The 12,164-nt window shown below is 40.7% G+C and overlaps 3 protein-coding genes across 6 annotated transcripts in view; 2 read left to right on the forward strand and 1 right to left on the reverse strand.

Moving 5' to 3' along the window:
• On the forward strand, positions 1–3,889 carry hspa5 (heat shock protein 5). The gene is made up of 9 exons (XM_041059646.1): positions 1–143; positions 656–805; positions 937–1,168; positions 1,282–1,419; positions 1,513–1,625; positions 1,734–2,124; positions 2,245–2,482; positions 2,579–2,746; positions 2,881–3,889. Exons 2-9 carry the CDS (start codon positions 690–692, stop codon positions 3,447–3,449), a joined length of 1,965 nt encoding a protein of 654 aa, XP_040915580.1. The 5' UTR covers positions 1–143; positions 656–689; the 3' UTR covers positions 3,450–3,889.
• Positions 3,890–3,918: 29 nt separating this feature from the next.
• On the reverse strand, positions 3,919–7,086 carry rabepk (Rab9 effector protein with kelch motifs). 4 transcript variants are annotated; one of them, XM_041059649.1, is made up of 9 exons: positions 6,889–7,078; positions 6,628–6,686; positions 6,423–6,477; positions 6,189–6,343; positions 5,664–5,819; positions 5,174–5,338; positions 4,863–5,012; positions 4,542–4,691; positions 3,919–4,442 (listed from the first exon to the last, which is right to left on the reverse strand). In XM_041059649.1, exons 3-9 carry the CDS (start codon positions 6,473–6,475, stop codon positions 4,216–4,218), a joined length of 1,056 nt encoding a protein of 351 aa, XP_040915583.1. In that variant the 5' UTR covers positions 6,476–6,477; positions 6,628–6,686; positions 6,889–7,078; the 3' UTR covers positions 3,919–4,215. The 4 variants fall into 4 exon arrangements, with proteins under 4 accessions (XP_040915583.1, XP_040915582.1, XP_040915584.1 ...); XM_041059648.1 differs by having other exon boundaries at positions 6,628–6,750; XM_041059650.1 differs by lacking the exon at positions 6,628–6,686 and having other exon boundaries at positions 7,026–7,086.
• A 187-nt stretch (positions 7,087–7,273) lies between these two features.
• The window catches only part of rgs3a (regulator of G protein signaling 3a), a 153,038-nt gene continuing 148,147 nt past the window's right edge, over positions 7,274–12,164 (forward strand). Inside the window, exons 1-2 of the mRNA XM_041058710.1 lie at positions 7,274–7,340; positions 11,986–12,113. Of these exons, the coding sequence (XP_040914644.1) occupies positions 12,035–12,113 (79 nt within the window). The 5' untranslated portion in view covers positions 7,274–7,340; positions 11,986–12,034. The remainder of the gene's footprint in view (positions 7,341–11,985; positions 12,114–12,164) is intronic.

Below are 12,164 nucleotides of genomic sequence, written 5' to 3' on the forward strand. Positions count from 1 at the left end.
ATGGAGAGAGCTGGTTTCATTCAACATCATTTCACAGAAGCAAGAATACAGGATTCAGAAATAGGAGAGCAACACTTTGCAGGCGAGAGTATCCGTTGAGGCACCATCTAGGCCGTCAATTCATTGACAAAGCTACGATTAAGGTATGTACAAACATGGTTGTGAATGTGATAATGCAGCGACGTAATATTTTATATTTTCTAAAACGTTGAACGTCATTTTAAGACTGTTTCATAACGACGAAGGCATCTAAGCTAACATTTGACGGTAGGGATATATTTATCCGAATTTAAAGCAGGCGAGCAGTTATTATGATTGCAATATACAATTCAAAAGAAACATACTTTTAATTATTCATCACGGTAGTGTGTTTTTTCCTCGCATGTCCGTTAGACACGCTAACGTGGTTTGCTAGCTACCGGCGGATGGAGGAAAAAAAATCTAGTCACTGGTATTAACAATCGGAAGAGGCAGTGGCGCTCCACCCAGTTAACCCATATTCTTTCAACGCTTACACATTTTTCGGACACTTATATGCCAAGGCCACGCTTCCAGTCCATCATAGGTCTGAAGGCCATTTAATGACACCAGGCATTACCACGTTGCGACATAGAGGCCACGGTTTTTTTTTTGACATTGTTGTTCTTCTCCGTAGATTTCTTTGTAGGTCCGAGCACAAAAAAGCAAAGATGAAGCTGTTGTGGGTTGTAATGCTGGTGGCCGGCACTGTGATTGCCGAGGACGACGACAGGAAGGAGAATTTGGGAACTGTGGTTGGAATCGACCTGGGGACCACCTACTCATGGTAAGGAAAACAGTGAATTTGGCTTGATTGTCTAAGAAGTCAACATAATGATGCAACACTGAAATTAAATGCCACTCATATAAAGAAGCCCTTTTTAAATAACTAATACTCTGTAAAATGTTTTCCTGTAGTGTTGGAGTTTTTAAGAATGGCCGTGTGGAGATCATCGCCAATGACCAGGGTAACCGCATCACCCCATCATATGTGGCCTTCACCAGTGAGGGTGAGCGTCTGATTGGTGATGCTGCCAAGAACCAGCTGACCTCTAACCCAGAGAACACCGTCTTTGATGCCAAGAGGTTGATTGGCCGTGCTTGGGCTGACTCCTCTGTGCAGCAGGACATCAAGTACCTGCCCTTCAAGGTCAGTTTCTGTTCCTTGATGGTTTGAAGTATAGGTCGTGGGTTCTAAAGATCTTGGTGTAATAGTTTAGTGACATACTTGGTATGTTAACGTTGATGTATGTTTCTCTTCAGGTTACTGAGAAGAAGAGCAAGCCCCATATCCAGGTTGACATTGGTGGTGGCCAGATCAAGACATTTGCTCCTGAGGAGATCTCTGCCATGGTGCTGACTAAGATGAAGGAGACTGCTGAGGCTTATCTGGGCAAGAAGGTACAAAAATTGCCAAAGAATATACATCAAAGAAAATACCAGTCCTAAGTAAACAGTGTATGACTAAGTCTGATTTTTGCCTTTTTTCCTCAGGTCACACATGCTGTGGTCACTGTCCCTGCCTACTTCAATGATGCCCAGCGCCAGGCCACTAAGGATGCTGGAACCATCGCTGGTCTGAATGTTATGAGAATCATCAATGAGCCGTAAGTGTCCAATTAAAATAATTTAATCATCTGATGTCCTTGTGGAAGTATTTAAAAAATCTCCTCCCTTTCCCTAAAATAATAGACAATCATAACTGTATCTTTTAGAACTGCTGCCGCCATTGCTTATGGCCTGGACAAGAAAGATGGCGAGAAGAACATTCTTGTGTTCGACCTGGGTGGTGGCACCTTCGATGTCTCCCTCCTGACCATTGACAACGGCGTGTTTGAAGTGGTTGCCACCAATGGTGACACTCACCTGGGAGGTGAAGACTTCGACCAGCGTGTCATGGAGCACTTCATCAAGCTGTACAAGAAGAAGACTGGCAAGGATGTGCGCAAAGACAACCGTGCTGTGCAGAAGCTGCGTCGTGAGGTTGAGAAGGCAAAGAGGGCTCTGTCTGCCCAGCACCAGGCCCGCATTGAGATTGAGTCCTTCTTTGAGGGAGAAGACTTCTCTGAGACCCTGACCCGTGCCAAGTTTGAAGAGCTGAACATGGTAGGTTATTCAGTCAATTCAGTTATGTGAAAACAATGACTGTAGCAAAACTGAAACACATTTTTTAAAATAGACCATTATGTTTGACAGGCTTATTAACCATGCCTTTTACTTTTTCAGGACCTTTTCCGTTCCACCATGAAGCCTGTACAGAAGGTGCTGGAAGATGCTGACCTGAAGAAGTCTGACATTGATGAGATTGTCCTGGTTGGAGGCTCCACCCGTATCCCCAAAATCCAGCAGCTGGTGAAGGAGTTCTTCAATGGCAAAGAGCCCTCTAGGGGCATCAACCCTGATGAGGCTGTGGCCTATGGAGCTGCCGTGCAGGCTGGAGTTCTCTCTGGAGAGGAGGACACTGGTAGGTCATCATCCTCATATTAGAAACATCTGTTGCACTGAACCTAGATTTTTTGTTTGTTTTGACCTGTTTATTAAATATTTTCCTCTCTTACAGGTGAAGTGGTTCTTCTGGATGTGTGCCCTCTGACTCTTGGCATTGAGACTGTTGGAGGAGTAATGACCAAACTGATCCCCAGGAACACTGTGGTGCCCACCAAGAAATCCCAGATCTTTTCTACAGCCTCTGATAACCAGCCTACTGTCACCATTAAGGTCTATGAAGGTAAGAATTGGACATTGCAGTGTAAAAATACCAAACAGGGCTGATGGCAAACAGTTATCACTTGCATTTTCTTTGTATGTAGACAAAAAAATTTAATGTAGCACAAGCTTAATAATTATCAACTCTCTCTTCAGGTGAGCGTCCTCTGACAAAAGACAACCATCTGCTGGGTACCTTCGACCTGACTGGCATCCCTCCTGCCCCTCGTGGTGTACCACAGATTGAAGTCACCTTTGAGATTGATGTCAACGGTATTCTGCGTGTCACCGCTGAGGACAAGGGCACAGGCAACAAGAACAAGATCACAATCACAAACGACCAGAACCGTCTTACACCTGAGGATATCGAGCGCATGGTGAATGATGCTGAGCGCTTTGCTGACGAGGACAAGAAGCTGAAGGAGAGGATTGACGCCCGCAACGAGTTGGAGAGCTATGCCTACTCTCTGAAGAACCAGATCAGCGACAAGGAAAAGCTTGGCGGCAAGCTGTCAGATGATGACAAGGAAGCCATTGAGAAGGCTGTTGAAGAGAAGATTGAGTGGATGGAGTCTCACCAAGATGCTGAGCTGGAAGACTTCCAGGCCAAGAAGAAGGAGTTGGAGGAGGTGGTTCAACCCATTATCAGCAAGCTTTACGGTAGTGCAGGTGGACCCCCACCTGAGGGCGCTGACAGCGAGCAAGATGAGAAGGATGAGTTGTAGGCAGGTTTGAAGTGGAGTCTTCTGTCACCCCTTGCCTCTCTGGTAGTGGCATCTAGATGTACATATTGGACTGATGGGACTCAAATAGTGAGAGGAATGGTTGGGAAGGGGTGGCGGTAACAAGCAACCGTACTGATTCTTCAGAAAGACTTTAAAATAAGTTTCAGTGTGTGAGAGGTATTCTCTTCGCTGGAAGGCGGAGATATTCGTCAGCCCAGTATGAGGCTTGCTGCTGCTGTTCTCAGGCAGTCCTAAGGTGGTTCAGTAGTGGGGAGGGGATTAATGGGGCGGGTGGGCAGGTGTTTGTGGGTCCATTGAGTAGGGTGTCTGTGGGATCAAGGGCTCATTATGTTCACGGGCAACATTAAAAGTTATTTATTGAATCTGGTCATTGTACTTCTGGAAAGACATTGAAATAAATGTTTGATATAAAATGTTAATTGTCTCTTGTTGCATTCATTTACAGTTTTAGGGTACAACATTTGGCATAGATCACCAAATGTTTTTAATCAGTCAATACTGTGTCCAACTCTTACAGATATTCACCACTGGCTCAAATGGCAAAATTTTAAACCTTTTCTTACCACCCAGATTTATACTTCAGAACTCTGTGCACTCTGTATTTGCTAAACAATGTTCTTTTCAGTATCTATAATACAAGCTTTTAAAAAGTAAACTGACCTCTTGACCAGTTTCAGGGTTTCCAGTAAAACAAAATCTGCAACAGGTATGTAATACAAACATTTTATTACAACACAAAGGCACATCATGTCACCACAGTCACAATGCAGTCATTATGTATGACACCCTGGGTGTCCATCCCTCCAAATACAAAGGCCAGATGTATTGTCTCTGAGGCTGCTGCACTGTTGGGTTGCCCCTCATCTCCATTCCCCTCATCACACACCTTCCATGGCAACAAACACATGGAGTGGTCTAGGCGGTTGGGTGGCATATCTCCTTCAAATTTCAATAGGAGCCATCTATTTTTGTCTGCAAGCAGAGAGTATAGCATTAACATGGGCACAAATTCAAGCTTAGAATTTTTTTGGTCTATCACATAATGAAGCTAAAAGCTTAAAGGCAGTATACCAGTATTGAATCTGTACATGGCGTTGCTAGCTCCATCTGCAGTTATCCCTCCAAAGATGTAGATGTTCTTTCCCAGCACCACAGCTGAGTGGGCTGCTACTCCTGGTGGGTTGTCTCCTTTGGCCTGCACTCTCTCCCACTTCATGCTCCCTTCAGACAGCAGACACAGTCTTATTTTTTCTCATAATAAATTTTAAAGCATCCCAGTTCCAGGTTTTGACACACTACATTTTCATGCAGTATAGCGAGCATCTGAGATAAATACAAGGCAGCTGGGAAACTTGACTCCTCTGAAAATGATTCGAGAGAGTTCAGGTTTACCTGTGTCGAGACAATACATGTCCTTGTGGAATTTGTCTCCAGCCATGCCTCCATGAATGTAGAGCTTTGAACCCACTGCTATGATAATGTGGCCGTGTCTGGCTGGTGGGTGTCTGCCTTGTGTTTCTGGTTGGGACCAGGTGGAAGACACTGAAACACAATTACATAAATTATTAATATGCACATATGATTACTGTTACAGTGTGGAATGTTAAACTCAACTGAGAAACCATAGGTAAAATATTTTATATTTAAAATATTTATTTTGCTCGTTACAACAGTGTTAGGCAACTGGGTAATTCAACACAAACCTGTATCGAAGACATGAAGTTTTTGGTCTGACACAGGTGCAGCTCCTGCTTCACCACCAGAAAACACATACAGTCTGTCCCCAAGGCAGGCTGAGTTGGTGTGGTATGTCCTCGGACAGGGGGGCTTCCCATTTACAGATACATCCTTCCAGTGAGAACCACTGTCTGAACAAGTATACAAATGACAGAAGGGATTGGTCACTATGTGCAAAAAGCAATTCTTACATTTTGTACGATTCACCTGTATTAACATAGCACAAGAGCAACTTTTTTATGAAACAGTTAAAACCAAGTAGTATGGTTACCTGAAAATCTAAATCTGAGACTTACAATTATGAGTGTAAAGTCAGCAGATTTTACTGCAACAAAACTCTACAGTAAGATGATTTCATCCATCAGCACCTCCAATGACTATAGCATTATCTGTGAAATGATCTGAGTACTATCTGAGTAAAGACATATTATGAGGTGAAAATATGCTGGGATTTACCTGTTAGCTGTATATTCTGGATACAGCTGCGATTGCCGCTCTGTTGTGCCCCCCCAAAAACCCACAAACTCTGTGGGAAGCTCTCTGGCACAAAGCTGCAGTGCTCATATCGTGCCTCCAAATCCTCCCACTCTGGAATGTCCCATTCATGATTATCTAGTGAAGTAAGAAACAACATAATTCTAACGTTACTGCTGCTAATAAATTCAGCAACAAAACATTATAATGTCCTTAGGACCTGCTTTCCCTACACATACTGTAAGTTGCATATTTGTCACTGGTAAAAGATTATACTCTGACCTAGGTCAAATTTGTTGTTAGTTTTACTTATGTTAGGAGCAAGTCTTCATGCAGCTGATGGTATACACAAAAGCCCAAACATGGGTGAAACTTGACAACAGTCAAAGTAATACAAAGGAAATTTATTTTGTAAATATGGGGTGAGGACTGGCTTATAAAACACAGTTAGGTGAATGTCATAGCCCTGGACAGATTCCTAGCTGGCTTTATATTGTTTTTCTTTACCTAGATTTATGATATGGGAATGTGAGAAACTGCCACTGGGGTTGGCTCCACCAACAATAAGGATTCTTCCTTTTCCTCCTTCTCTAGATGGAATAAATGTGCAAGTGTGACCCACACTTACACCTGGAGCACTTCCTCTGGGTATTAAAGAATACCTGTTGACAAAAACAACATTTTAGCAAAATGTTATTTTTCTACATCACAAGTATCCCCGCTTAATCTTAATTCACTTACCATATTCCTTCCTTGGGTTTATCTAGTGGCTCAAGCACTGGTAGAAACTCCATAGCTGTCAAAGACGAATGAATGTGGTGTTCATATTTTTATACACTTCTACTGTCAGTGATCAATCCTTTACAATTTCAGTGGCGACCATAAGCGAAAACAAATAGCTGATACACTGCTAACCTTGGGCAAAATGACTATTGATTTTACTTACTATGATCGTATTGGACTATAAGAAGATGGTATCCACAGACGCCTTTACGTGAAATGTAGCTATAATCGAGGCAACCCAGATATTAGATGTCTTTTATAATTCCTCTTGTAAACGCTTCACCCTCTGTGAAGGATGGCATGTAAGTCGTACATTTTATATGTGAAATGCACGTTATTATAGTGCCTTGGGAACAAACTGAGCACCATTAAGCCGCTACTTGCTAACTGAAATGAGCATGTGAAGAGCTTCCTCCCTACTAACCTGTTTTTCCGGGTGGAAAAAGTAGAGACTAATTATCCATGTCACTTTTCTGTAGTCGGTATGTATTAGCAACAATTTCTAAAATCCATTCAATGACAGTGGTTATTATAGCTAGCGCCAAATGAAGCTAAAATTACCTTAAATGCTTAACCACGTAGATGTACACTAAAAACAGTACGCAAAATGTTACGTTGGCAACGTCCGTTGATTTACGTTCTAAATGTAGTTGGCATGGTTGCCTGAGGCGCATGCGCAGTGTACTTATTCTTTCCCTTCAACAGACGCATGTTGCGGTTGCTGCTAGCTGCTACACAAGTCCCGTTTTATAGTTTATAAAACATTATTGTGAATCACTCCCATGGTTCGAAAAGAAGCCTCTTCCAGTCAAGACACTCAGTGTCTTCAGTTCCCGTTTGGCCTAAAAACGCCTGTATCCCACTTCATATAAAAAGGTAGGCTACGAGTGACAACAGTGGCACCCTTTTTTGTAATGATAAATCAGAGAGCTAGCTAATTGAAGTTGAAAAAAGTCCAGGAGGACATTTGAAAAAAACATTTAAGACCGTTTTTAAGATGCTTCCAGGATACCAATAACTCTTGGCTTGAACAACAGTGGTCTTTCCCACTGACTTTACAGTAAACTTCTCTAACTCCTTCCTAGCCAAACAAAGATGGTAGCAAAAGGTGACATATCTCCATCGACTTGAATGAAAGGTTTATTATCATTTAGCCCATCTATTTTACACGTGCTGATTTGAGTGGAGTAGTATGTGGAATTGCGACATCTTGTGGTTACATATAGGTGCTGCAGGAACTGTAAATAAGACACTTTTAGCATTTATTTTTATAATACATTTGAAATAGAAAATATAATGCACATTTATAAAAATATGTCTGAGTTTAGTTTGCATGTGCATTGTCACATGAAACAAGCCAGCATCTCAAGGACTTGCATTAGATGAATTTTAAATTGCATTTATAAACTATTCTAAATGTCAAATGTTTTTTCTCTTACTAAGTAGGATTTACATTGAAATGTATGTATGTCCAAGTAGGTATGGTATTTTAATTTGCAGTGCATTTTTCTGATAGTTTACTGTCACATGACTGCATTTTATGGTATGACCAGTAGGGTGGGCCATTGTATTTTTTTGGAAAAATGTCAAATTATGTAGTAAATATTCTCTGGCCTTTCTGGGAGTCTTTGTTATATTAATTTGTATGTTTATGTAGGCTAGTCTTAATAATTTAGTGTGTTAATGTACAATATTAAAATATGAACAAAGGATAAAATGCTTTGTCAGCCTCTGACTGAATAGTATCAAAAAAAGGACAAATGCATGCAGTTCTACACACACAGATGTATTTCGGAAATAATCGTTTTTAGAGTGAAAAGCTGTTTTCCTATTTGAATAAATATGAAAGGCCTTCTTTAAAAACAACACAAATTTATTTCACTTTCCTTCAGTGAAGTTTCTTTAAATTGCTGCATTAAAGAGCCAAAGGAAAGTGACAGGGTGGCCCAGAGATGCAGTGAGTATGATAATGATGCCCAGAATCAGATAAACTAAGCGGGACACGGAATGATAAAGATATAATCTCAAATAGGAATATACATTAAAAGAGGCATATACTCATGTAAATGCAAAGTGTAACAGAGTCCCTCAAAATTATTCTTAAGTACAGTGAGTAAGATTTTACACAGGCTCTCTTAGGCCTAGAGCAAAATGTGCTGCACTATTATGCTGAATAGTTAATAGCTGACACTGAAATGAACAAGACCACTGAGAATTTAGCAAGCCTTAAACCCAAAAGGAAACTGAGTCTTTGTCGGATAGACCTTGGAGATTTACAGCATCACTGTGGAGCTGTCTGCAGGCCTGGCTGGTTCAAGAGCTTCATAACATCAATATGTCTCCCTGAAATGGATAACAGATTCATAGGGTTGCTTTGATGAAGAGAATCCACATTCAGTAAACAACACCATGTGCAAGAGAGGAACAAGACCACAACTCAAAGAAATGTTGGTGTCAAGAAACAGGTGTTCTTCTTTAATGGGCAGTGGATTTGTGGACTGATGTGTGAGGAAGTGGAGAGTGACCAAACCTTCTACCAGGAAAAGAACACTATTTACTCACGATAGCACAAGAATCTGTGAAGGAATACCTTAGTATCAGCCTAATATAAAAACTACTCTGCTACAACTACCAGATGTAACTGACTGCTACTGTACAGACTATGCCTACCCCTTTTTAATTCATAACTGTTTACCTGCAACATGCCTAAAATCAACAAACATTGATTTAATAAGTTAACGAGTTAAGTAAAACCAGGTAATCAAGATTATTTTTTGATAATAAGAAAATTACTCACTGCCTATAGTGCTTTTGTATGGAGTGTTTTGCAATATTAACATTTTTGTGCAGCATTATGTAGAAAATGGTTATCTCTGGTGTTATTTTTGCATGAGTGTACATATGGCAGGCCAGAGCAGTTGATAACTAAAAATTAATTGATTGTCAGAAATTTTCTGTGATCAACTAATTGATCATATAAGAAATTATTTCAGCCCTTGATTATGTATTTAAAAGTCTGACTGCAGCTTTTTTGTCTTTATTTTTTATTTTCTATATTTAAGCATTGTTCCATGTCTAGTATGTCAGTGCTTCACATCTTGATCTTCTTTAATTGCAACTAGATGTGTATTTGATAGACTTGTATGATGTGTCACTCACTCTGTTGATTTGGCAGCTATGCTTTCCAGTCTGTTCCCACCAGGTGCTCAGCCGTCCCCTGTGGCAATCTGGACATCTCTCCAGCTCTCTCTCTTTTCTTTCCAGAATGATGGAGTTCACCTCCAGCCAAAACTGCGCAGTCATCCCCAATCTTCCGGCGCAAATTGAAAATTCATCTGTTGGAAGAGCGTGTTCCGCTCTCTCCTACATATCTCCTCCATCTTAATTAAGTCTCCTTCGCCTCTACCTTCCCTTTCCAGTTGCACCTGATATTGCACATACTATTCTGCCTTGCATTAACTGTATGTCTATACCTTGCAATTCCTTATCATGCCTGGACCTATTAGGGACATAGGAATAGTGGTTCCATCAAATTTAGGGCTCTATAATTTTGACTCACAACTTGTTGCTTGTGAGGTTGACCATTCAAGGGCTAAAACATTGTACTGCTGCTATTCTAATTAGTCACTCTATATTAGAGCTTGCTAAACAACATCAATATATAAAAAAGAAAATACATAGAGCTTTTTTGTGTTTTGTGTGGGAGACTGCCATATGGAAACCCTGCTCTGACCAAGCCATGCCACTTCAGCATTATCTGTCCAGTTTCCCCTTGAAGGAAGCAGAGTATGAGTTTCAAGGAACTCCTTTGTTTTCCCTTCACTGTAACTGATAAGGACCAAATGAATCAGGGGCTTTTTGTGGAGAGACAGAATGAGAGGAAAAAGGAACATGATTATGACTTTTCAAAACCCAGAGGAAGGGGCAAGAGGCAGGAGAAAGAGATAATTGGAGATATATTTTTTGTCAGCCCAAAATAGTTTCTCTGAGTGCGTACTATTGTGAGCATGCTCTGTGCACAATACTTGCTGATTTGAATTTGGACACTGTGTGTGGTAGGTGGAAGGCAATACAACCACCATCTTCTTTCATCTCCCTTAAATAAAGCTTGATTTGGGTGCATTCTTGGAGAGTGGCCAGCTTGGTAATCAGGATTAATATTGAAAGTTCATCTCTGGGTTACTGGTACACAGCCACTGGGCAAGATGTCAAAACAATGTGCTGTAGCTATCGCTGTTGTGTCACATTTCACCCAGAGGTGTGTTAAGTCATGCTGTAAAGTAATCTGGATTATTGCCACACAACCACAGCACTGGCTCAGTTCTATTGATTCTACAGTACACAGTCACTGATGATTTAATCTGGGTATTAAGAACACATTTTATCATTATTCTTGTTCTTTATGCGGCTGTATGCTGCTTTTGTTTAAGTTATTTGTTCCTTGTTAGCTGAAATTAATATGGCAGACTTTATTTCCCTCTGTGAACCACCAGATCAATCCTTGGAAACTGTGCAGTAATTGTTAAGTTTACCCTGGGCTCTCACATGTTATTAATACTCTTGTCTGTGTATATTTGTCAAATGACGGCAAATCCATCTGACAGCTGCCAAATACAGTGAGTGTAGCCCATATTGTCTGTGGTCACCACCAAATGGTGCTAAACCACCTAACCCATAGAAATCCAGGAAACTTTATTATAATGGGAAGCAGCCTTTTTCTCATATACACACACACACATACATACATACATACATACCTACATTTATTTATTTATTTATTTATTTATTTATTTATTTAACCTCAAATACAAAACCATTTGTTACCAGTAGGTGGCTCATTAACAACATGCAGATTAAACAGAATTAATCAAACTATTAAGATGAACCCTGTGAAACAAGGTTTTGTGGGTTTGCTGTGTGCAGTGTGTCTGCGCAGTGGATAGATGACTATGACTAAAGACTATGACTAAACCTAGTAATGTTGCTGTTGCTGTATGTCCTTTTCAAGCTACATTTGTTCCACATTTAGGGCAGATAATTATAAAATCCTGGCTAGAGGCTACACCACTTGTGTAGATGAGGAAGCTGTGGTGTGTCAGTGTCAGTGATACAGAACATAGAAACAAATGTTTGAACTTTTGTGCATATTGTGCACATGCACATTTAATGATACTATGGGTTTTAAAATATATTTGTTCATATGACTGTTGTGCAGATTGATTTGTACATTGCGTATAGATTTAGATATAGATAAAACTGGTGTCTTCCAGCAGTTATCGTGATCTAGCCTTAACTGCTTGAGCTGATGGGATTCCTGGAAAACAAAAGAGTTGAGCCCTGTAATTGCCAACTGTGATAACAGGTGACTGGTGATCCTACCACTGTCTGAGCACGTTTTTAAACATCTTTAAAAATGTCTTTTCTATGTGATGCTTGTCTTTGTCTTTAACTGAATGTACACACGCACACACACACACAAACACAAACAGGCATCAAGTTTCATTTCTTCTCTCCTTTATAGTTGCTGAAACCACCTTGTCTGCAGCAGCAGCCAGCATGCTCTCTCCAAGATGACCTGTCTCAGAGTTTACCTGCGGAAGCCCCCTGCCAACTCCCCTCAGACATCGTCCTTCCTCCTCAGTACCCATGGTGAGGTAGATTTCTTTCTTTTTTCGGTGGAGAAAAATAGTCTATAGTTGT

This window comes from Toxotes jaculatrix, chromosome 16 (genome assembly GCF_017976425.1).
Source record: "Toxotes jaculatrix isolate fToxJac2 chromosome 16, fToxJac2.pri, whole genome shotgun sequence".
NCBI classification, from domain to species: domain Eukaryota; kingdom Metazoa; phylum Chordata; class Actinopteri; family Toxotidae; genus Toxotes; species Toxotes jaculatrix.